The sequence below is a fragment of the Oncorhynchus kisutch genome, linkage group LG30, assembly GCF_002021735.2.
Source record: "Oncorhynchus kisutch isolate 150728-3 linkage group LG30, Okis_V2, whole genome shotgun sequence".
NCBI lineage: Eukaryota > Metazoa > Chordata > Actinopteri > Salmoniformes > Salmonidae > Oncorhynchus > Oncorhynchus kisutch.
The window spans coordinates 47,299,441-47,325,611 of NC_034203.2; the positions used below are offsets into that span (position 1 = coordinate 47,299,441).

At 45.6% G+C, this 26,171-nt stretch overlaps 1 protein-coding gene across 1 annotated transcript in view; it reads right to left on the reverse strand.

Annotated features, from left to right (window-relative positions):
- Positions 1 to 6,161: 6,161 nt before the first annotated feature.
- The window catches only part of st6galnac5a (ST6 (alpha-N-acetyl-neuraminyl-2,3-beta-galactosyl-1,3)-N-acetylgalactosaminide alpha-2,6-sialyltransferase 5a), a 46,132-nt gene continuing 26,122 nt past the window's right edge, over positions 6,162 to 26,171 (reverse strand). Inside the window, exons 3-6 of the mRNA XM_031810975.1 lie at positions 19,684 to 19,917; positions 17,940 to 18,118; positions 12,179 to 12,286; positions 6,162 to 9,112 (exon numbers count right to left, since the gene is read on the reverse strand). Of these exons, the coding sequence (XP_031666835.1) occupies positions 8,884 to 9,112; positions 12,179 to 12,286; positions 17,940 to 18,118; positions 19,684 to 19,917 (750 nt within the window). The 3' untranslated portion in view covers positions 6,162 to 8,883. The remainder of the gene's footprint in view (positions 9,113 to 12,178; positions 12,287 to 17,939; positions 18,119 to 19,683; positions 19,918 to 26,171) is intronic.

A 26,171-nucleotide genomic window follows, 5' to 3' on the forward strand; every position in this document is an offset into this window, starting at 1 on the left:
ATAGGGGTGAAAATACATGAAAACAGTGGCAACCAGGTCACATGATGTAATGACACCTGAGGGGGTTACAAAGCAGGTCTCTCTTGGAAAAGAGATGTTATCTCAATGAGAAAAACCTGTAGAAATAAAGGTAAAAAAAATACATTTAAATACAGGAGAAATAGGAGACACTGTTACATCTACCTGTGTGAGCAAACGGACAGGCAAGAGAGTGACATTACAGGTCAGACAATGTCAAGCCCAGACACTCTTGTGTCAGACCCACCAGGGCAGGTTGTTGAAATGAGACGGTCGGGTAGAGAAGCCCAGACACTCTTGTGTCAGACCCACCAGGGCAGGTTGTTGAAATGAGACGGTCGGGTAGAGAAGCCCAGACACTCCTGTGTCAGACCCACCAGGGCAGGTTGTTGAAATGAGACGGTCGGGTAGAGAAGCCCAGACACTCCTGTGTCAGACCCACCAGGGCAGGTTGTTGAAATGAGACGGTCGGGTAGAGAAGCCCAGACACTCCTGTGTCAGACCCACCAGGGCAGGTTGTTGAAATGAGACGGTCGGGTAGAGAAGCCCAGACACTCTTGTGTCAGACCCACCAGGGCAGGTTGTTGAAATGAGACGGTCGGGTAGAGAAGCCCAGACACTCCTGTGTCAGACCCACCAGGGCAGGTTGTTGAAATGAGACGGTCGGGTAGAGAAGCCCAGACACTCCTGTGTCAGACCCACCAGGGCAGGTTGTTGAAATGAGACGGTCGGGTAGAGAAGCCCAGACACTCCTGTGTCAGACCCACCAGGGCAGGTTGTTGAAATGAGACGGTTCGGGTAGAGAAGCCCAGACACTCCTGTGTCAGACCCACCAGGGCAGGTTGTTGAAATGAGACGGTCGGGTAGAGAAGCCCAGACACTCTTGTGTCAGACCCACCAGGGCAGGTTGTTGAAATGAGACGGTCGGGTAGAGAAGCCAGACACTCCTGTGTCAGACCCACCAGGGCAGGTTGTTGAAATGAGACGGTCGGGTAGAGAAGCCCAGACACTCCTGTGTCGGACCCACCAGGGCAGGTTGTTGAAATGAGACGGTTCGGGTAGAGAAGCCCAGACACTCCTGTGTCAGACCCACCAGGGCAGGTTGTTGAAATGAGACGGTCGGGTAGAGAAGCCAGACACTCCTGTGTCAGACCCACCAGGGCATGTTGTTGAAATGAGACGGTCGGGTAGAGAAGCCCAGACACTCCTGTGTCAGACCCACCAGGGCAGGTTGTTGAAATGAGACGGTCGGGTAGAGAAGCCCAGACACTCCTGTGTCAGACCCACCAGGGCAGCCTGTTGTAATGAGACGGTCGGGTAGAGAAGCCCAGACACTCCTGTATCAGACCCACCAGGGCAGCCTGTTGTAATGAGACGGTCGGGTAGAGAAGCCCAGACACTCCTGTAATCAGACCCACCAGGGCAGCCTGTTGTAATGAGACGGTCAGGTAGAGAAGCCCAGACTCTCCTGTGTCAGACCCACCAGGGCAGCCTGTTGTAATGAGACGGTCAGGTAGAGAAGCCCAGACTCTCCTGTGTCAGACCCACCAGGGCAGCCTGTTGTAATGAGACGGTCAGGTAGAGAAGCCCAGACACTCCTGTATCAGACCCACCAGGGCAGCCTGTTGTAATGAGACGGTCGGGTAGAGAAGCCCAGACTCTCCTGTATCAGACCCACCAGGGCAGCCTGTTGTAATGAGACGGTTGGGTAGAGAAGCCCAGACACTCCTGTGTCAGACCCACCAGGGCAGGTTGTTGAAATGAGACGGTCGGGTAGAGAAGCCCAGACACTCCTGTGTCAGACCCACCAGGGCAGCCTGTTGTAATGAGACGGTCGGGTAGAGAAGCCCAGACACTCCTGTATCAGACCCACCAGGGCAGCCTGTTGTAATGAGACGGTCGGGTAGAGAAGCCCAGACACTCCTGTAATCAGACCCACCAGGGCAGCCTGTTGTAATGAGACGGTCAGGTAGAGAAGCCCAGACTCTCCTGTGTCAGACCCACCAGGGCAGCCTGTTGTAATGAGACGGTCAGGTAGAGAAGCCCAGACTCTCCTGTGTCAGACCCACCAGGGCAGCCTGTTGTAATGAGACGGTCAGGTAGAGAAGCCCAGACACTCCTGTATCAGACCCACCAGGGCAGCCTGTTGTAATGAGACGGTCGGGTAGAGAAGCCCAGACTCTCCTGTATCAGACCCACCAGGGCAGCCTGTTGTAATGAGACGGTCGGGTAGAGAAGCCCAGACACTCCTGTATCAGACCCACCAGGGCAGCCTGTTGTAATGAGACGGTTCAGGTAGAGAAGCCCAGACACTCCTGTATCAGACCAACCAGGGCAGCCTGTTGTAATGAGACGGTCAGGTAGAGAAGCCCAGACTCTCCCGTATCAGACCCACCAGGGCAGCCTGTTGTAATGAGACGGTCAGGTAGAGAAGCCCAGACACTCCCGTATCAGACCCACCAGGGCAGCCTGTTGTAATGAGACGGTCAGGTAGAGAAGCCCAGACTCTCCTGTGTCAGACCCACCAGGGCAGCCTGTTGTAATGAGACGGTCAGGTAGAGAAGCCCAGACACACCCGTATCAGACCCACCGGGGCAGTCTGTTGTAATGAGACGGTCAGGTAGAGAAGCCCAGACACTCCTGTATCAGACCCACCAGGGTAGCCTGTTGTAATGAGACGGTCAGGTAGAGAAGCCCAGACACTCCTGTGTCAGACCCACCAGGGCAGCCTGTTGTAATGAGACGGTCAGGTAGAGAAGCCCAGACTCTCCCGTATCAGACCCACCAGGGCAGCCTGTTGTAATGAGACGGTCAGGTAGAGAAGCCCAGACACTCCCGTATCAGACCCACCAGGGCAGCCTGTTGTAATGAGACGGTCAGGTAGAGAAGCCCAGACTCTCCTGTGTCAGACCCACCAGGGCAGCCTGTTGTAATGAGACGGTCAGGTAGAGAAGCCCAGACACACCCGTATCAGACCCACCGGGGCAGTCTGTTGTAATGAGACGGTCAGGTAGAGAAGCCCAGACACTCCTGTATCAGACCCACCAGGGTAGCCTGTTGTAATGAGACGGTCAGGTAGAGAAGCCCAGACACTCCTGTGTCAGACCCACCAGGGCAGCCTGTTGTAATGAGACGGTCAGGTAGAGAAGCCCAGACTCTCCTGTATCAGACCCACCAGGGCAGCCTGTTGTAATGAGACGGTCAGGTAGAGAAGCCCAGACTCTCCTGTATCAGACCCACCAGGGCAGCCTGTTGTAATGAGACGGTTCGTGTAGAGTAGTAAAACCTCCTCAGAGGCCGATTGAGGAAGTAGAAATGTGTTATCGAAACGCAGTGTTCACAACGCAAAGACGTAACCAGGATTTATACAGAATTGTTATTGTAATTGTTATTGTTTAATCTTGTAAGGGTAAAGGCATATCTTGACAAGTGGGATGTGGTGTATATTGTATCCAAGGCCACGTTACCACTTAGTATTTCTAAGACTAGAAGATACAACAGTATTCAGGACCAAAAGTTCATTTCTTTGCCATGTTTTTTCTGTTTGCCTTTAGTACCTTGTTGCAAACAGGAAGCATGTTTTGGAATATTTGTATTCTGTACAGGCTTCCTTTTCACTCTGTCATTTAGGTTAGTATTGTGGAGTAACTACAATGTTGTTGATCCATCCTCAGTTTTCCCCCATCACAGCCATTCAACCCTGAAACTACCAATAGGTGGGCCTCTTTAGTGTGGCAGTGGTCTAAGACACTGCATCACAGTGCTAGCTGTGCCATCCTGGTTCTGGTCCAGGCTCTGTCGTAGCCGGCTGCGACTGGGAGACCCATAGGGCGGCGCACAATTGGCCCAGCTTCATCCGGGTGTCAAGAGGTGGGTGTAGCTGGTGCATGGAAGTCAGGCGCAGGAGAGCAGAGATGAACGGACAAAGCACTTTACTGAGACAATCATGATACAGAACCGTGTCACAAAACACATTTCCAGAGAACAAGTGAGGCAGCACAAAGTACAACAACCAAGTACAAAGTACCGGCTGCCACAAAGCACGGGTACGAAACAAAACCCGGGCACAAACCAGCTGGAAGCGTGCCAACCTTGACAATAAACAATTACACACACAGACATGGGGCGGAACAGAGGGTTAAATACACGACAAGCAATGAGGGAAATGTAAACCAGGTGTGTGGGAAGACAAGACAAAACAAATGGAAAATGAAAGGTGGATCGGCGATGGCTAGAAGACCGGTGACGTAAACCGCTGAACGCCGCCCGAACAAGGAGAGGAAATTACTTTGACGGAAGTCGTGACAACAGGTTTGGCTGGCAGGGATTTCCTTGTCCCATCGCGCTCTAGCGACTCCTGTGGCGGGCCGGGCGCAGAGCACCCTGACACTGTCGCCAGGTGTACGGTGTTTCCTCCGACACATTGGTGCGGCTGGCTTCCGGGTTAAGTGGGCGTTGTGTCAGGAAGCTTTGTGTTCTGGAGGACTCTCGACCTTCGCCTCTCCCGAGTCCGTACGGGAGTTGCAGCGATGAGACAAGACTGCAACTACCAATTAGACACCACGAAATTAGGGAGAAAAAGGGGTGTATATAAAAAATAAAAATAAAATAGGTGCCCTTCTTTGTGAAACATTGGAAAACCTCCCTGGACTTTGTGGTTGAATCTGAGTTTGAAATTCACTACTTGACTGAGAGACCTTACAGATAATTGTATGTGTGTGAGGTACAGAGATGAGGTAGCCGTGAGGCACAGAGATGAGGTAGCCGTGAGGTAGCCGTGAGGTACAGAGATGAGGTAGCCGTGGGGTACAGAGATGAGGTAGCCGTGAGGTAGCCGTGAGGTACAGAGATGAGGTAGCCGTGAGGTACAGAGATGAGGTAGCCGTGAGGCACAGGGATGAGGTAGCCGTGAGGCACAGAGATGAGGTAGCCGTGAGGCACAGAGATTGGTTCATTAAACTGGTTGTGTGGTAATAACAGATATATGTTGATAGTAATGTTTCCCTGGTGAGATCAAACATCTCGGACCCTGAGAAGCCCACCTCACATTCCAGAGACCAGTAACTAACTACAGGATCAATACAATTAAGAGTACCAGGATCAATCATGATGAACACTACACTGCTCTGCTTCCTCTGCCCTCTCATTGGATCATTCAGAGAGGCGAGAGGGAAAGGATTGGGGAGCCATTCTACAGACATCACATGCTTATAATCAATCCCAGACAAAACAATGAATGAATGTTATCTCTTCTCCGATGTCACTGATCTCCTACGACCTACGGCATCAATCTGTCATTCTGTTCACCTGAACTGATGCTGTAAAGCTATGAATAGATTTAGCTGCTGTAAATGGCTGTGGTTGGATGTGTGTGTGTGTGTGTGTGTGTGTGTGTGTGTGTGTGTGTGTGTGTGTGTGTGTGTGTGTGTGTGTGTGTGTGTGTGTGTGTGTGTGTGTGTGTGTGTGTGTGTGTGTGTGTGTGTGTGTGTGTGTGTGTGTGTGTGTGTGTGTGTGTGTGTGTGTGTGTGTGTGTGTGTCAGCAGTGTAACAGTCCCATTTATACAGCCTTGTGTAGATGCTGCAGAACAACACGACAGACAGGAGACGGATGAAGATGGAGGACCGGGGCTGCAGGAATGTAGAGGCTTTCATCCAAACACTCACATGTCATCACGCACACGGGCAAGGTCGCACGCACACACACGTCGTGTGGGAAAACATCTCTGCTGATGACACCTGTCATTCTCCTTGCTCTGAGAGAAGCGGAGAGGAGAGCGTTTGACATGTGTAACGCGTGTTCATAGGCTGGCAGTCAGAGTGAAGGGTGTCTGTGAGAGTGTGTGTGTGTGTGTGTGTGTGTGTGTGTGTGTGTGTGTGTGTGTGTGTGTGTGTGTGTGTGTGTGTGTGTGTGTGTGTGTGTGTGTGTGTGTGTGTGTGTGTGTGTGTGTGTGTGTGTGTGTGTGTGTGTGTGTGTGTGTGTGTGTGTCAGAGTCAGAGTGAAGGATGTTAAGTCATTCATATGTCTCTGGCTCTGACAGAACGGGAGAATAATCCCAACTCAACCGCAGTGCTCTGAGGACAAACCTCATCTTCATCACAAATGGCACCTTATTCCCTATTTAGTTTTGAACACACGTCTCATCTCAAAAACTGTTAATGTAATGGAATTACAGTAGTTACAGAATTACAGTAGTGTTAATGTAATAGTAATTACAGTAGTTACAGAATTACAGTAGTGTTAATGTAATAGTAATTATAGTAGTTACAGAATTACAGTAGTGTTAATGTAATAGTAATTACAGTAGTTACAGAATTACAGTAGTGTTAATGTAATAGTAATCACAGTAGTTACAGAATTACAGTACTGTTAATGTAATGGTAATTACAGTAGTTACAGAATTACAGTACTGTTAATGTAATAGTAATTACAGTAGTTACAGAATTACAGTACTGTTAATGTAATGGTAATTACAGTAGTTACAGAATTACAGTAGTGTTAATGTAATAATAATTACAGTAGTTACAGAATTACAGTAGTGTTAATGTAATAGTAATTACAGTAGTTACAGAATTACAGTACTGTTAATGTAAGGGCAATTACAGTAGTTACAGAATTACAGTAGTGTTAATGTAATGGTAATTACAGTAGTTATAGAATTACAGTAGTGTTAATGTAATAGTAATTACAGTAGTTACAGAATTACAGTAGTGTTAATGTAATAGTAATTACAGTAGTGTTAATGTAATAGTAATTACAGTAGTGTTAATGTAATAGTAATTACAGTAGTTACATAATTACAGTACTGTTAATGTAACAGTAATTACAGTAGTTACAGAATTACAGTAGTGTTAATGTAATAGTAATTACAGTTACAACAATAGCCCAATATGCAGTGAGTGAGTCTCTATCTGAGTGGAATGTCCAATGCTGTTACCTCTGTTATACACTGAGTAAAAAGGGGTAGTAGGTGCCAGGCTCACCGGTTTGTGTCAAGAACTTGTCCACTCAGTGTAGAACCACCCAGTGTCCTAACTTCAGACTGAGGTGGAACATACACAGTGATGTTTCCTCTGTTTCAGACTAAATGAAACATACAGGCCAGTCTAACCTGAAGGTGACAGAAGTGTTCCACAGGACGGTATTGTTCCTCTCTGAGCCACTCCACTGTTTGACCATGGTCTACTCCATCTCTGAGCCACTCCACTGTTTGACCATGGTCTACTCCATCTCTGAGCCACTCCACTGTTTGACCATGGTCTACTCCATCTCTGAGCCCTTCCACTGTTTGACCATGGTCTACTCCATCTCTGAGCCCTTCCACTGTTTGACCATGGTCTACTCCATCTCTGAGCCCTTCCACTGTTTGACCATGGTCTACTCCATCTCTGAGCCACTCCACTGTTTGACCATGGTCTACTCCATCTCTGAGCCACTCCACTGTTTGACCATGGTCTACTCCATCTCTGAGCCACTCCACTGTTTGACCATGGTCTACTCCATCTCTGAGCCCTTCCACTGTTTGACCATGGTCTACTCCATGTAGACCCATCCAGTGCATCCAACCGTATTTGGTCCTTACAGTTGTCCATGACAGATAACAAGAGGAGGACTGTGGATCCTCCCTGAAGGACTCTGTTCTGTATGGACCAGTTCCAGTTGGACCAGTATCTGACCAGTACCAGTTGGACCAGTATCTGACCAGTACCAGTTGGACCAGTATCTGACCAGTTGGACCAGTATCTGACCAGTACCAGTTGGACCAGTATCTGACCAGTTGGACCAGTACCAGACCATTTAGAACCAGTACCAGTTGGACCAGTACCAGTTGTGGTCAGAAGGCTTTGGACCATCCCATGCAGTCCAGCCTGCTCCAGCCAAGTCCTCAGTCCATCTGAGAGGCATCTCTTCCACAGACGCCCAGCGATCCCCATCCCGGTCCCTCTCCCGGTCACCAGTCACGTATTCTGATCCTGACCTTCTCCGTCTCCCCCTGCGTGCGGTTAGCGGGGGTTTAGCGGGGGTCAGTGTGGGTCAGCGGTTAGCGAGAATCAGCGGTGGTCAGCTGTTAGTGGGGGCAGTGGTTAGCGGGGGGCAGTGGTTAGCGGGGTGGCAGCGGTTAGCGGGGATCAGTGGTTAGCGGTGATCAGTGGTTAGCGGGGGTCAGCGGTTAGCAGTGGTCAGTGGTTAGCGGGGGTCAGTGGTTAGCAGTGGTCAGTGGTTAGTGGGGGTCAGTGGTTAGCAGGGGTCAGCGGTTAGCAGTGGTCAGTGGTTAGCGGTGGTCAGCGGTTAGCGGGTTCAGCGGTCAGCGGTGGTCAGTGGTCAGCGGAGGTCAGTGGTTAGCAGTGGTCAGTGGTTAGCAGTGGTCAGTGGTTAGCAGTGGTCAGTAGTTAGCGGGGGTCAGTGGTTAGCAGGGGTCAGTCGTTAGCGGGGGTCAGTGGTTAGCGGTGGTCAGTAGTTAGCGGGGGTCAGTGGTTAGCAGTGGTCAGTGGTTAGCGGGGGTCAGTGGTTAGTGGGTTCAGCGGTTAGCGGGTTCAGAGGTTAGCGGGGTCAGCGGCTAGCGGGGTCAGCGGTTAGCGGGTTCAGAGGTTAGCAGAGGTCAGTGGTTAGCGGGGTCAGCGGTTAGTGGGTTCAGCATTTAGCGGGTTCAGAGGTTAGCGGGGTCAGCGGCTAGCGGGGTCAGCGGTTAGCGGGTTCAGAGGTTAGCGGTGGTCAGCGGTTAGCGGTGGTCAGCGGTTAGCGGTGGTCATAGGTTAGCGGTGGTCAGCGGTTAGCGGGTTCAGCGGTTAGCGGGGTCAGAGTTTAGCGGGGTCAGCGGCTAGCGGGGTCAGCGGCTAGCGGGGTCAGCAGTTAGCAGTGGTCAGCAGTTAGCGGTGGTTTGCGGTTAGCGGGGTCAGCGGCGGGGGCTCCCAGTCAGGCTGGTAGAAGTGGATGTTGAAGGTTCGAGCCCAGCTGGTGAAGACCCTCTTCTCCGTGATAAAGCGGTGATGGCTGCCCCTGCGGTCCTGCTCATGGCTGATGTACATGGCACACTCCTCTGGACCGAGGGGCTCGTAGTAGTGGTAGGGGGAGGGGGAGGATGGGGGCTGGGGCTCTCTAGGAGGGGCAACAGGAACACAGGATAGATTATTAGAGAGAGGGAGAGAGAAAGAGAGAGAGAGAGAGACAGAGAGAGAGACAGAGAGAGAGAGAGAGAGAGAGAGAGAGAGAGAGAGACACAGAGAGAGAGAGAGACAGAGACAGAGAGAGAGAGAGAGAGAGAGAGAGAGAGAGACAGAGACAGAAAGACAGAGAGAGAGAGAGAGAGAGAGAGAGAGAGAGAGAGAGAGAGAGAGAGAGAGAGAGAGAGAGAACACCAAATAATGCATGCAGAGCAGAATTAGGCCGATACCCACTAATTATCAAAATCCAGAAAAGAGCTGTTAAATTCTACAACCACCTAAAAGGAAGCGATTCACAAACCTTCCATAACAAAGCCATCACCTACAGAGAGATGAACCTGGAGAAGAGTCCCCTAAGCAAGCTGGTCCTGGGGCTCTGTTCACAAACACAAACACACACTACAGAGCCCCAGGACAGCAGCACAATTAGACCCAACCAAATCATGAGAAAACAAAAAGATAACTACTTAACACATTGGAAAGAATTAACAAAAAAACTGAGCAAACTAGAATGCTATTTGGCCCTACACAGAGAGTACACAGCGGCAGAATACCTGACCACTGTGACTGACCCAAAATTAAGGAAAGCCTTGACTATGTACAGACTCAGTGAGCATAGCCTTGCTATTGAGAAAGGCCGCCGTAGGCAAGAGAAGACAGGCTATGTGCTCACTGCCCACAAAATGAGGTGGAAACTGAGCTGCACTTCCTAACCTCCTGCCCAATGTATGACCATATTAGAGAGACATATTTCCCTCAGATTACACAGATCCACAAATAATTCGAAAACAAATCCAATTTTGAAAAACTCCCATATCTACTGGGTGAAATTCCACAGTGTGCCATCACAGCAGCAAGATTTGTGACCTGTTGCCACGAGAAAAGGGCAACCAGTGAAGAACAAACACCATTGTAAATACAACCCATATTTATGCTTATTTATTTTATCTTGTGTCCTTTAGCCATTTGTACATTGTTAGAACACTGTATATATATATAATATGACATTTGTAATGTCTTTACTGTTTTGAAACTTCTGTATGTGTAATGTTTACTGTTAATTTTGATTGTTTTTCACTTTATATATTCACTTTGTATGTTGTCTACCTCACTTGCTTTGGCAATGTTAACACATGTTTCCCATGCCAATAAAGCCCTTGAATTGAATTGAATTGAATTGAGAGAGAGAGAGAGAGAGACAGAGAGAGCCAGAGAGAGAGAGAGAGAGACAGAGAGAGAGAGACAGAGAGAGAGAGAGACAGAGAGAGAGAGAGACAGAGAGAGAGAGAGACAGAGAGAGAGAGAGAGAGAGAGAGAGAGAGAGAGAGAGACAGAGAGAGACAGAGAGAGACAGAGAGAGACAGAGACATATATTTCAACAAATTGGCGCGGGCACTAGAAAAGTCTGCAGCACCCGGCCTCCCCCTGATAGAATCCGAAGTCAAATGTCTGCTGTTTGCTGATGATCTGGTGCTTCTGTCACCAACCAAGGAGGGCCTACAGCAGCACCTAGATCTTATGCACAGATTCTGTCAGACCTGGGCCCTGACAGTAAATCTCAGTAAGACCAAAATAATGGTGTTCCAAAAAAGGTCCAGTCACCAGGACCACAAATACAAATTCCATCTAGACACTGTTGCCCTAGAGCACACAAAAAACTATACATACCTTGGCCTAAACATCAGCACCACAGGTAACTTCCACAAAGCTGTGAACGATCTGAGAGACAAGGCAAGAAGGGCATTCTATGCCATCAAAAGAAACATCAATTTCAACATACCAATTAGGATTTGGCTAAAAATACTTGAATCAGTCATAGAGCCCATTGCCCTTTATGGTTGTGAGGTCTGGGGTCCGCTCACCAACCAAGACTTCACAAAATGGGACAAACACCAAATTGAGACTCTGCACGCAGAATTCTGCAAAAATATCCTCCGTGTACAACGTAGAACACCAAATAATGCATGCAGAGCAGAATTAGGCCGATACCCACTAATGATCAAAATCCAGAAAAGAGCTGTTAAATTCTACAACCACCTAAAAGGAAGCGATTCACAAACCTTCCACAACAAAGCCATCACCTACAGAGAGATGAACCTAGAGAAGAGTCCCCTAAGCAAGCTGGTCCTGGGGCTCTGTTCACAAACACAAACACAACCAAACAGAGCCCCAGGACAGCAGCACAATTAGACCCAACCAAATCATGAGAAAACAAAAAGATAACTACTTAACACATTGGAAAGAATTAACAAAAAAACAGAGCAAACTAGAATGCTATTTGGCCCTACACAGAGAGTACACAGCGGCAGAATACCTGACCACTGTGACTGACCCAAAATTAAGGAAAGCCTTGACTATGTACAGACTCAGTGAGCATAGCCTTGCTATTGAGAAAGGCCACCGTAGGCAGACATGGCTCTCAAGAGAAGACAGGCTATGTGCTCACTGCCCACAAAATGAGGTGGAAACTGAGCTGCACTTCCTAACCTCCTGCCCAATGTATGACCATATTAGAGAGACATATTTCCCTCAGATTACACAGATCCACAAAGAATTCGAAAACAAATCCAATTTTGAAAACTCCCATATCTACTGGGTGAAATTCCACAGTGTGCCATCACAGCAGCAAGATTTGTGACCTGTTGCCACGAGAAAAGGGCAACCACTGAAGAACAAACACCATTGTAAATACAACCCATATTTATGCTTATTTATTTTATCTTGTGTCCTTTAACCATTTGTACATTGTTAAAACACTGTATATATATATAATATGACATTTGTAATGTCTTTACTGTTTTGAAACTTCTGTATGTGTAATGTTCACTGTTAATTTTGGTTGTTTTTCACTTTATATATTCACTTTATATATTCACTTTAGATATTCACTTTGTATGTTGTCTACCTCACTTGCTTTGGCAATGTTAACACATGTTTCCCATGCCAATAAAGCCCTTGAATTGAATTGAATTGAGAGGGAGAGAGAGAGATCAGTTCTCACCTGCAGTGGTCTGGAGCCACCATGCCGTAGACATTGATCCGGTCACACAGCTCCAGAGCTATGGTCATAGTGAACCAACCAGTACTCAACCACGAGTTAGAGATTCGCCTGGAGGAGGGGGAGGGAGAGAGGGAAAGGGGGGGGGGGGGGGTAGAGAGAGAGGGGAGACAGGGAGGAGGGGGAGGTGGAATGAGGTTATAGAAGATTGTCTGGCATAGGTAATCAGTAACTCCCATGTCCATGTAAACTCATCCACTCATCCATCCATCTCTCTCTCTCTCTCTCTCTCTCTCTCTCTCTCTCTCTCTCTGTCTCTGTCTCTCTGTCTCTCTGTCTCTCTGTCTCTCTCTCTCTCTCTCTCTCTCTCTCTCTCTCTCTCTCTCTCTCTCTCTCTCTCTCTCTCTCTCTCTCTCTCTCTCTCTCTCTCTCTCTCTCTCTCTCTCTCTCTGTCTGTCTGTCTGTCTCTCTCTCTCTCTCTCTCTCTCTCTCTCTCTCTCTCTCTCTCTCTGTCTGTCTCTCTCTCTCTCCTCTCTCTCTCTCTCTCTCTCTCTCTCTCTCTCTCTCTCTCTCTCTCTCTCTCTCTCTCTCTCTCTCTCTCTCTCTCTCTCTCTCTCTCTCTCTCTCTCTCTCTCTCTCTCTCTCTCTCTCTCTCTCTCTCTCTCTCTCTCTCTCTCTCTCTCTCTCTCTCTCCTCTCTCTCTCTCTCTCTCTCTCTCTCTCCTCTCTCTCTCTCTCCTCTCTAAATTAAATTAAATGGGCGTTATTGGCATAGGAAACAAATATTTAAATTACCAAAGCAATTGAAATAGATAATAAAGAAAAGTGAAATAAAGAATAAAAAAATGTGCGGTAACCATCTCCGCAGCGCTCCACCAATCAGGCCTTTATGGTAAAGAGGCCAGATGGAAGCCACTCCTCAGTAAACGGAACATGACAGCCTGCTGGGAGTTTGCCTAAAGGCACCTAAAGGACTCTCAGACCATGAGAAACTAGATTCACTGGTCTGGTGAAACCAAGATTGAACTCGTTGGCCTGAATGCCAGTGTCCCGTCTACAGGAAACCTGTGGCTTTAGATAGATGTACTTAAGATCCTATTGAAGAAATGCTCTGCTGGCCGGTAAATGGAAGGGTTTTCAGCGGTTTGAATTACATTTATTCAAGGGAACCACGCCTGAGAAGTGCGTAGGAGAGGCGTGTGTAGGAAAGACCTACATTTCACAAGACTGAATCGGGCGCTAAATCCTCCCCAAAGGGATTTTCCTGGTGGTGTCTGCCTGTCTGAAGGGAGCCTGGTGTCATCAGGACTTGTGTCCCCAATGGCCCCCTATTCCCTAGTTAGTGTATTACATTTGACTAGAGATCTATGAGCCCTGGTCAAATGTAGTGCACTATGTAGGGAATAGGGTGCCATTTAATCAGATAGGATCCCAGCAGCAGACAGACTCCCAGAGCCTCAGAGCGAGAAAGAGCCTTTCATGCTTTTTGTTTTGTTCAGTATCAATGGGTAGGGATTCAGAACGGAGCACACTATGAACGAGCGAGATGCCTAACTGCTCCCACTATCTGAAAGAGATGAAACTCTGCCCCACTATCTGAGGGAGATCCTGAAGCATGCATGAGAGCACCAGCTGTTCCGGACAACTGTGTGATCACGCTCTCCGTAGCCGATGTGAGCAAGACCTTCAAACAGGTCAACATTCCCAAAGCCGCGGGGCCAGACGGATTACCAGGACGTATTAAAGCACGGACCAACTGGAAAGTGTCTTGACTGAAATGTTCAACCTCTCCCTGACCGAGTCTGTAATACCTGCATGTTTCAAACAGACCACCATAGTCCCTGTGCTCAAGAGAGCGAAGGAAACCTCCCTATATTTCTGTCCAGTAGCACTCACGTCGGTAGCCATGAAGTGCTTTGAAAGGCTGGTCATGGCTCACATCAACACCATCATGCCAGAAACCCTAGACCCACTCCAATTCACACACCGCCCCGACATAACCACAGGTGACGCAATCTCAATCGCACTCCATACTGTCCTTTCCCACCTGGACAAAGGAACACCTATGTGAGAATGCTGTTCATTGACGACAGCTCAGCGTTCAACACCATAGTGCCCACGAAGCTCATCACTAAGCTAAGGACCCTGGGACTAAACACCTGCCTCTGCAACTAGATCCTGGACTTCCTGAACAGACGCCCCCAGTTGTTAAGGGTAGGCAACAACACATCTGCCAAGCCGATCCTCAACACTGGGGCCCCTCAGGGGTGTGTACTTAGTCCCCTCCTGTATTCCCTGTGTTCACCCACGACTGCGTGGCCAAACACAACTCCAACACCATCATTAAGTTGACGTGGTTGGCCTGATCACCGACAACGATGAGACGGCCTACAGGGAGGAGGTCAGAGACCTGGCAGTGTGGTGCCTTTCTTTCAATGTGAGCAAGACAAAGGAGATGATAGTGGACTATAGAAAAAGGAGGGCCCGAAGAGGCTGTAGTGGAGCGGGTCGAGAGTTTCAAGATCCTTGGTGTCCACATCACCAACGATCTATCATGGTCCAAACACACAGACCGTTGTGAAGAGGGCACGACAAAACCTTTACCCCCTCAGGAGACTGAAAAGATTTGGCATGGGTCCCCAGATCCTCAATAAGTTATACAGCTGCACCATCGAGAGCATCCTGACCAGTTGCATCACCGCCTGGTATGGGAACTGCTTGGTATCTGACCGTAAAGCGCTACAGAAGGTAGTGCGTATGGCACAGTATATCACTGGGGCCAAGCTTCCTGCCATCCAGGACCTATATACTAGGCGGTGTCAAGGAAGGCCCAACATTTTTTTAAAGACTCTAGTCACCCAAGTTATAGACTATTCTCTCTGCTACCACACGGCAAGCGGGTACCGGAGCACCAAGTCTAGGACCATAAGGCTTCTTAACAGCTTTTACCCCCAAGCCATCAGACTGCAGAGCAACTAATCAAATGGCCACCGGACTATTTACATTTGCCCCGCCTTTGTTTTTACACTGCTGCTACTCGCTGTTCATTATCTCTGCAGTCACTTTACAAATCACCTCGACTAACCTGTACCCCCGCACACTGACTAGGTACCGGTACCCCCTGTATATAGCCTCCACATTGACTCTGTACCGGTACCCCCTGTATATAGCCTCTACCGTAACACCCTATATATAGCCTCCACATTGACTCTGTACCGTAACACCCTGTATATAGCCTCCACATTGACTCTGTACCGTAACACCCTGTATATAGCCTCCACACTGACTCTGTACCGTAACATCCTGTATATAGCCTCCACATTGACTCTGTACCGGTACCCCCTGTATATAGCCTCCACATTGACTCTGTAAAGTAACATCCAGTATATAGCCGCCACATTGACTCTGTACCGTAACACCCTGTATATAGCCTCCACATTGACTCTGTACCGTAACACCCTGTATATAGCCTCCACATTGACTCTGTACCGTAATACCCTGTATATAGCCTCCACATTGACTCTGTACCGTAACACCCTGTATATAGCCTCCACACTGACTCTGTACCGTAATACCCTGTATATAGCCTCCACATTGACTCTGTACCGTAATACCCTGTATATAGCCTCCACATTGACTCTGTACCGTAATACCTTGTATATAGCCTCCACATTGACTCTGTACCGTAACACCCTGTATATAGCCTCCACATTGACTCTGTACCGGTATCCCCTGTATATAGCCTCCACATTGACTCTGTACCGTAACACCCTGTATATAGCCTCCACATTGACTCTGTACCGTAATACCTTGTATATAGCCTCCACATTGACTCTGTACCGTAATACCTTGTATATAGCCTCCACATTGACTCTGTACCGTAACACCCCGTATATAGCCTCCACATTGACTCTGTAGCGTAATACCTTGTATATAGACTCCACATTGACTCTGTACCGTAACACCCTGTATATAGCCTCCACATTGACTCTGTACCGTAATACCTTGTATATAGCCTCCACATTGACTCTGTACCGTAACACCCTGTATATAGCCTCCACATTGACTCTGTACCGTAATACCTTGTATATAGCCTCCACATTGACTCTGTACCGTAACACCCTGTATATAGCCTCCACATTGACTCTGTACCGTAATACCTTGTATATAGCCTCCACATTGACTCTGTACCGTAACACCCTGTATATAGCCTCCACATTGACTCTGTACCGTAATACCTTGTATATAGCCTCCACATTGACTCTGTACCGTAATACCTTGTATATAGCCTCCACATTGACTCTGTACCGTAACACCCCGTATATAGCCTCCACATTGACTCTGTACCGTAATACCTTGTATATAGCCTCCACATTGACTCTGTACCGTAATACCCTGTATATAGCCTCCACATTGACTCTGTACCGTAACACCCTATATATAGCCTCCACATTGACTCTGTACCGTAACACCCTGTATATAGCCTCCACATTGACTCTGTACCGTAATACCTTGTATATAGCCTCCACATTGACTCTGTACCGTAATACCTTGTATATAGCCTCCACATTGACTCTGTACCGTAATACCTTGTATATAGCCTCCACATTGACTCTGTACCGTAATACCTTGTATATAGCCTCCACATTGACTCTGTACCGTAATACCCTGTATATAGCCTCCACATTGACTCTGTACCGTAATACCCTGTATATAGCCTCCACATTGACTCTGTACCGTAATACCTTGTATATAGCCTCCACATTGACTCTGTACCGTAATACCTTGTATATAGCCTCCACATTGACTCTGTACCGTAATACCTTGTATATAGCCTCCTCATTATTGTTATGTACATTTACTTTTTGATTTATTCTATTTTTTGATTTTATTTTATTTACAAAATATATTAGTAACTCAATTTCTTAAACTGCATTGTTGGTTAAGGGCTTGTAAGTAAGCATTTCACAGTAAGGTCTACACCTGTTGTATTCAGCACATGTGACAAATACAATTTGATTTTTAGGGAGACTTTTATCTCCCTCACCAACTTCAAACATCAGCTATCTGAGCAGCTAACCGATCGCTGCAGCTGTACATAGTCTATTGGTAAATAGCCCACCCATTTTCACCTACCGCATCCCCATACTGTTTTTATTTATTTACTTTTCTGCTCTTTTGCACACCAATATCTCTACCTGTACATGACCATCTGATCATTTATCACTCCAGTGTTAATCTGCAAAATTGTAATTATTTGCCTACCTCCTCATGCCTTTTGCACACAATGTATATAGACTCCCCCTTTTTTTTCTACTGTGTTATTGACTTGTTAATTGTTTACTCCATGTGTAACTCTGTGTTGTTGTCTGTTCACACTGCTATGCTTTATCTTGGCCAGGTCGCAATTGTAAATGAGTTGTTCTCAACTAGCCTACCTGGTTAAATAAAGGTGAAATAAAATAAAAATAAATAACATTTGATAAAAAATGTTTGATTTGAGATTAAGTTATTCTAAATTAATCATATAAGCTATTTGAAGGGAAGAAAAAAGCCTAAATGTTGCCAATACTGATCACGACTTCTAATGTAACTTTTGTAATGTTTTCCGTTCTTTAAAGGAAGCAGTTGACTTATTTATTCAAACTTACTTTGGGAGATAACGCAAGTCTTTTAAGTCTCATTCGTGGTTCATCTCTGACTCCGAGCCACTTCCGTTCCACTCATCATTTGTTACAGTACTCCAGCTTGCACGTGAAACTCACCTGTCCTTGCCCGTCTCCCTCTTGAAGAGTTCGTCAAACTGCAGCATCTTCTGCATGGAGATGATGTAGACCTTTAGTTTGGGCAGCACCTGGTTCATCAACCTCAGGTTGTTGTAGACCAGACCCTTCCCATCCCGCCGCATGTAATTACTGGGCCCCCAGAAGATAAACACTGTGTCCTGGAGGGAGGAGAATGTAATGTTACTACTGATAAACACTGTGTCCTGGAGGGAGGAGAATGTAATGTTACTACTGATAAACACTGTGTCCTGGAGGGAGGAGAATGTAATGTTACTACTGATAAACACTGTGTCCTGGAGGGAGGAGAATGTAATGTTACTACTGATAAACACTGTGTCCTGGAGGGAGGAGAATGTAACGTTACCAACTGTGCTATATTGTTGAGTTTTTTCACATTGTTTGAAGAATTCGCTGACAAGTAGGTAAACCACCACTACCTTTGGTATTATTGGCCAATAATTGGGGGAAAAACTGGATGATCTACGATAAAGACTATCCTAGCAATGGGACATTAAAAACTGTAATATCTTATGTTTCACCGAGATGTGGATGAACGACGACATGGATAATATAGAGCTGGCTGGCTTCGCCGTGTATCGGCAGGACAGAGCAGCTACGTCTGGTAAGACGAGGGGGAGGGTCTGTGTCTATTTGTCAATAACAGCTGGTGCGTAATGTCTAATATTAAAGAAGTCTCAAGGTTCTGCTCGCCTGAGGTAGAGTACCTCATGATAAGCTGTAGACCATACTATCTACCAAGAGACTTCTCATCTGTATTATTTATAGCCATCTATTTACCACCAAACCAATGCTGGCACTAAGACCGCACTCAACCAACTCTATAAGGCCATAAGCAAACAAGATAATGCTCATCCAGAAGCAGCACTCCTAGTGGCCGGGGACTTTAATGCAGACAAACTTAAATCCATTTTATCTCATTTCTACCAGCATGTTAAATATGCAACCAGAGAGAAAAAAAACCTAGACCACCTTTACTCCACACATAGAGACGCATACAAAGCTCTCCCTCACCCTTCATTTGGCAAATCTGAACATAATTCGATCCTCCTGATTCCTGCTTACAAGCAAAAACTAAAGTAAGAAGTAGCAGTGACTCGCTTAATACAGAAGTGGTCAGATGACGCGGATGCTAAGCTACAGGATTGATTTGTTGGGACAGACTGGAATATGTTCCGGGATTCATCCAATGGCATTGAAGAGTACAACACCTCAGTCACCAGCTTCATCGATAAGTGCATCAACGAAGTCATCCCAACAGTCCCCAGTAGATAACACTGTGAAAGCATTATTGAAAACACTTATGCAGGGATTCAATCATAGGTTTCTTTGTCGACAAGCGCACTGCACTATTGACAATGTGCCTTTTAGAGGGAATTTTATATAATTTTTTGGGGGGTTGCAAGTAAAACACGCATCAACAACAGTCCTATATTGTCCCCAGTAGTACAACATTCATCAACAACAGTCCTAGATTGTCCCCAGTAGATAACACTGTGACCTATATTGTCCCCAGTAGTACAACATTCATCAACAACATGCAGAAAGAAGTAATGGAAGTATATCAGATCAGGACACAGAGAGGAGAGGCTGAGTAGGGACTTGTACCCCGTCGTCATATGTCTAGTTCGGAGTCGAGAGTGTTGCTGTTCAAACAAACCGTTTACACAAGATGCACGTTTGAAATCCCAGAGAATCATCTAACCTGGGATGCGTTGAGCAGTTCGTGGCGGTTCCGTAGGACCCTCTGCATGCTGGAGTGAGCGATGACGCGTAGCGAGGTGCGGCGCCCAACGTCTCGCCCGTACCCCAGCGCCGTGGGGGCGTCGTTCATACGGATGACACACTCCGCCCGGTCGATCTCCTCGCCGCGACCACCACCCATCAGGTGACCAGAGCTGGTGACCAATGCACAGCTATGGCAGTGCATTCTCAGAGGCTGGGGGAGAGAGGGATGTTTTGGTATTTTAGTAGAGGAAGAGGGAGAGGATGAGGGAGAGGGGGATGTTTTGGTATTTTAGTAGAGGGAGGAAGAGGGAGAGGATGAGGGAGAGAGGGATGTTTTGATATTTTAGTAGAGAGAGGGAGGAAGAGGGAGAGGATGAGGGAGAGAGGGATGTTTTGGTATTTTAGTAGAGAGAGGGAGGAAGAGGGAGAGGATGAGGAAGAGAGGGATGTTTTGGTATTTTAGTAGAGGGAGGAAGAGGGAGAGGATGAGGGAGAGAGGGATGTTTTGGTATTTTAGTAGAGGGAGGAAGAGGGAGAGGATGAGGGAGAGAGGGATGTTTTGGTATTTTAGTAGAGAGAGGGAGGAAGAGGGAGAGGATGAGGAAGACAGGGATGTTTTGTTATTTTAGTAGAGAGAGGGAGGAAGAGGGAGAGGATGAGGAAGAGAGGGATGTTTTGTTATTTTAGGAGGATGTTAGTTAGATGGAGGTGATGTTAGATAGATGGAGGTGATGTTAGATAGGTGGAGGTGATGTTAGATAGGTGGAGGTGATGTTAGATAGATGGAGGTGATGTTAGATAGGTGGAGGTGATGTTAGATAGATGGAGGTGATGTTAGATAGGTGGAGGTGATGTTAGATAGATGGAGGTGATGTTAGATAGGTGGAGGTGATGTTAGATAGATGAAGGTGATGTTAGTTAGATGGAGGTGATGTTAGATAGGTGGAGGTGATGTTAGATAGGTGGAGGTGATGTTAGATAGATGGAGGTGATGTTAGATAGGTGGAGGTGATGTTAGATAGATGGAGGTGATGTTAGATAGGTGGAGATGATGTTAGATAGGTGGAGGTGATGTTAGATAGATGAAGGTGATGTTAGATAGATGGAGGTGATGTTAGATAGGTGGAGGTGATGTTAGATAGGTGGAGGTGATGTTAGATAGATGGAGGTGATGTTAGATAGGTGGAGGTGATGTTAGATAGATGAAGGTGATGTTAGTTAGATGGAGGTGATGTTAGATAGGTGGAGGTGATGTTAGATAGGTGGAGGTGATGTTAGATAGATGGAGGTGATGTTAGATAGGTGGAGGTGATGTTAGATAGATGGAGGTGATGTTAGATAGATGGAGGTGATGTTAGATAGATGGAGGTGATGTTAGATAGATGAAGGTGATGTTAGTTAGATGGAGGTGATGTTAGATAGGTGGAGATGATGTTAGATAGGTGGAGGTGATGTTAGATAGATGAAGGTGATGTTAGATAGATGGAGGGGATGTTAGATAGGTGGAGGTGATGTTAGATAGGTGGAGGTGATGTTAGATAGGTGGAGGTGATGTTAGATAGATGGAGGTGATGTTAGATAGATGGAGGTGATGTTAGATAGATGGAGGTGATGTTAGATAGGTGGAGGTGATGTTAGACAGGTGGAGTGATGTTAGATAGATGGAGGTGATGTTAGATAGATGGAGGTGATGTTAGATAGATGGAGGTGATGTTAGATAGATGGAGGTGATGTTAGATAGGTGGAGGTGATGTTAGATAGGTGGAGGTGATGTTAGATAGGTGGAGGTGATGTTAGATAGGTGGAGGTGATGTTAGATAGATGGAGGTGATGTTAGATAGATGGAGGTGATGTTAGATAGGTGGAGGTGATGTTAGATAGGTGGATGTGATGTTAGATAGGTGGAGGTGATGTTAGATAGGTGGAGGTGATGTTAGATAGATGGAGGTGATGTTAGATAGATGGAGGTGATGTTAGATAGGTGGAGGTGATGTTAGATAGGTGGAGGTGATGTTAGATAGATGGAGGTGATGTTAGATAGATGGAGGTGATGTTAGATAGGTGGAGGTGATGTTAGATAGATGGAGGTGATGTTAGATAGATGGAGGTGATGTTAGATAGATGGAGGTGATGTTAGTTAGATGGAGGTGATGTTAGTTAGATGGAGGTGATGTTAGTTAGGTGGAGGTGATGTTAGATAGGTGGAGGTGATGTTAGATAGGTGGAGGTGATGTTAGATAGGTGGAGGTGATGTTAGATAGATTAAGGTGATGTTAGATAGGTGGAGGTGATGTTAGATAGATGAAGGTGATGTTAGATAGATGGGGGTGATGTTAGATAGATGGAGGTGATGTTAGATAGATGGAGGTGATGTTAGATAGATGAAGGTGATGTTAGTTAGATGGAGGTGATGTTAGATAGATGAAGGTGATGTTAGTTAGATGGAGGTGATGTTAGATGGGTGGAGGTGATGTTAGATAGGTGGAGGTGATGTTAGATAGATGAAGGTGATGTTAGATAGATGGAGGTGATGTTAGATAGATGAAGGTGATGTTAGATAGGTGGAGGTGATGTTAGTTAGATGGAGGTGATGTTAGATAGATGGAGGTGATGTTAGATAGATGGAGGTGTTGTTAGATAGATGGAGATGATGTTAGTTAGATGGAGGTGATGTTAGATTATGTTAGTTAGATGGAGGTGATGTTAGTTAGATGGAGGTGATGTTAGATGATGTTAGTTAGATGGAGGTGATATTAGTTAGATGGAGGTGATGTTAGATGATGTTAGATAGATGGAGGTGATGTTAGATAGATGGAGGTGATGTTAGATAGATGGAGGTGATGTTAGATAGATGGAGGTGATGTTAGTAAGATGGAGGTGATGTTAGATGATGGTAGATGGATTGAGGTGATGTTTGTTAGATGGAGGTGATGTTAGTTAGATTGAGGTGATGTTAGTAAGATGGAGGTGATGTTAGATGATGGTAGATGGATTGAGGTGATGTTTGTTAGATGGAGGTGATGTTAGTTAGATTGAGGTGATGTTAGTAAGATGGAGGTGATGTTAGATGATGGTAGATGGATTGAGGTGATGTTTGTTAGATTGAGGTGATGTTAGTTAGATTGAGGTGATGTTTGTTAGATGGAGGTGATGTTAGTTAGATGGAGGTGATGTTTGTTAGATGGAGGTGATGTTAGTTAGATTTAGATGATGTTAGTTTGATGGAGGTGATGTTAGATAGATGGAGGTGATGTTAGATGATGTTAGTTAGATGGAGGTGATGTTAGTTAGATGGAGGTGATGTTAGATAGATGGAGGTGATGTTAGATAGATGGAGGTGATGTTAGATAGATGGAGGTGATGTTAGATGATGTTAGTTAGATGGAGGTGATGTTAGTTAGATGGAGGTGATGTTAGATGATGTTAGTTAGATGGGGGTGATATTAGTTAGATGGATGTGATGTTAGATAGATGGAGGTGATGTTAGATGATGTTAGTTAGATGGAGGTGATGTTAGTTAGATGGAGGTGATGTTAGATGATGTTAGATAGATAGAGGTGTTGTTAGATAGATGGAGGTGATGTTAGATAGATGGAGGTGATGTTAGATAGATGGAGGTGATGTTAGATGATGTTAGTTAGATGGAGGTGATGTTAGTTAGATGGAGGTGATGTTAGATGATGTTAGTTAGATGGAGGTGATATTAGTTAGATGGATGTGATGTTAGATAGATGGAGGTGATGTTAGATGATGTTAGTTAGATGGAGGTGATGTTAGTTAGATGTGATGTTAGATAGATAGAGGTGATGTTAGTTAGATGGAGGTGATGTTAGATAGATGGAGGTGATGTTAGTTAGATGGAGGTGATGTTAGTTAGATGGAGGTGATGTTAGATAGATGGAGATGATGTTAGTTAGATGGAGGTGATGTTAGTTAGATGGAGGTGATGTTAGATGATGTTAGTTAGATGGAGGTGATATTAGTTAGATGATGTGATGTTAGATAGATGGAGGTGATGTTAGATAGATGGAGGTGATGTTAGATAGATGGAGGTGATGTTAGTAAGATGGAGGTGATGTTAGATGATGGTAGATGGATTGAGGTGATGTTTGTTAGATGGAGGTGATGTTAGATGATGTTAGTTAGATGGAGGTGATGTTAGTTAGATGGAGGTGATGTTAGATAGATGGAGGTGATGTTAGATAGATAGAGGTGTTGTTAGATAGATGGAGGTGATGTTAGATAGATGGAGGTGATGTTAGATAGATGGAGGTGATGTTAGATGATGTTAGTTAGATGGAGGTGATGTTAGTTAGATGGAGGTGATGTTAGATGATGTTAGTTAGATGGAGGTGATATTAGTTAGATGGATGTGATGTTAGATAGATGGAGGTGATGTTAGATGATGTTAGTTAGATGGAGGTGATGTTAGTTAGATGTGATGTTAGATAGATAGAGGTGATGTTAGTTAGATGGAGGTGATGTTAGATAGATGGAGGTGATGTTAGTTAGATGGAGGTGATGTTAGTTAGATGGAGGTGATGTTAGATAGATGGAGATGATGTTAGTTAGATGGAGGTGATGTTAGTTAGATGGAGGTGATGTTAGATGATGTTAGTTAGATGGAGGTGATATTAGTTAGATGATGTGATGTTAGATAGATGGAGGTGATGTTAGATGATGTTAGTTAGATGGAGGTGATGTTAGTTAGATGGATGTGATGTTAGATAGATGGAGGTGATGTTAGTTAGATGGAGATGATGTTAGATAGATGGAGGTGATGTTAGTTAGATGGAGGTGATGTTAGTTAGATGGAGGTGATGTTAGTTAGATGGAGGTGATGTTAGATGATGTTAGTTAGATGGAGGTGATGTTAGTTAGATGGAGGTGATGTTAGATGATGTTAGTTAGATGGAGGTGATATTAGTTAGATGGAGGTGATGTTAGATGATGTTAGATAGATGGAGGTGATGTTAGATAGATGGAGGTGATGTTAGTAAGATGGAGGTGATGTTAGATGATGGTAGATGGATTGAGGTGATGTTTGTTAGATGGAGGTGATGTTAGTTAGATTGAGGTGATGTTAGTTAGATGGAGGTGATGTTAGTTAGATGGAGGTGATGTTAGATAGATGGAGGTGATGTTAGATAGATGGAGGTGATGTTAGATAGAACCATCCTGATCTCTCGAGTTTACATTCTCTTTCCCTACACAGATACAGACTGCCCACGACCAGATTCAAACCGTTTAATCCCCTCCCTCTCCCTCCACCGTATGGCCGAACCAATCAGCGTCCTTAGATAATTTGTGAGGTGGGTTTAATTTATGACGACAACAAGAAGCGCCTGTGCTGGGCAATGGCTACAAGCATCAGTTATATCCGAACATAACTTAATTGAAAGAATAACAAGTAAATACATTGAAGGCTTAAGTCGGGGGAGAATATGTTTTTCCGCTCTTCAACCGACTGGATTCTACAAGAGTTTGATTTACCAGCTAGTTCCGCTGGCACGGATCGAGAACCGAGTTCTCACTGCAATGTCGCTGAATGAAAATCTGAGGCCCACAGCCGACCGTAACCCGAAAATATAGCAAATACGCTGTAAACTACAGTCAGAGACGGAGGAACAATTTTTTGACAGGGGGTAGGTTGTTAACAATTTTGGTAGGTTATTTGTTAGTCAACTTGTCTATAATTAGATGTATGCAGCTTCTCTTCTGTCATTATATGTTGCCCTAGAAGCCTAAATAAACCTCTGCTCATCAGAATAATGTAATAAATTGATAGAATGAATGCTTCAATCCAGTTGACATCGGTAGACATCTAGGGACTGGGGAGAAACTGCAATAAGAAAAAAACAGGAACGATTTTCTGTGCAAAATTTCCAAATTAAATCAGTTTGACCGGTTGTAAGAAAATAGAAAGCTGTGAAAATGACCCAACATTGTTTCTGATCAGATTTCAGTTCAGCTTGGATGCATATTATATTATGGTTGAAATACTATCAGCTGTTATGATGCTGATAAAGACAGCACCTTCACATACGGTCCCTAACTGTGGTTGAAAGACTATCAGCTGTTATGATGCTGATAAAGACAGCACCTTCACATACGGTCCCTAACGGTGGTTGAAAGACTATCAGCTGTTATGATGCTGATAAAGACAGCACCTCTACAGACAATCCCTAACGGTGGTTGAAAGACTATCAGCTGTTATGATGCTGATAAAGACAGCACCTTCACATACGGTCCCTAACTGTGGTTGAAAGACTATCAGCTTTTATGACGCTGATAAAGCTAACACCTTTGCATACGGTCCCTAAATGCACATTCACATTCTCTCAAGATGCTGAAAGAAATAAATCATATTTCTCCTCTCCTGTTCCCGAGTCAAAATTGTGCCTAAATTTGATGTATAATTTTATTGCAAGAAATACTTAACTCTGCATGAGTTAATATTAAGGT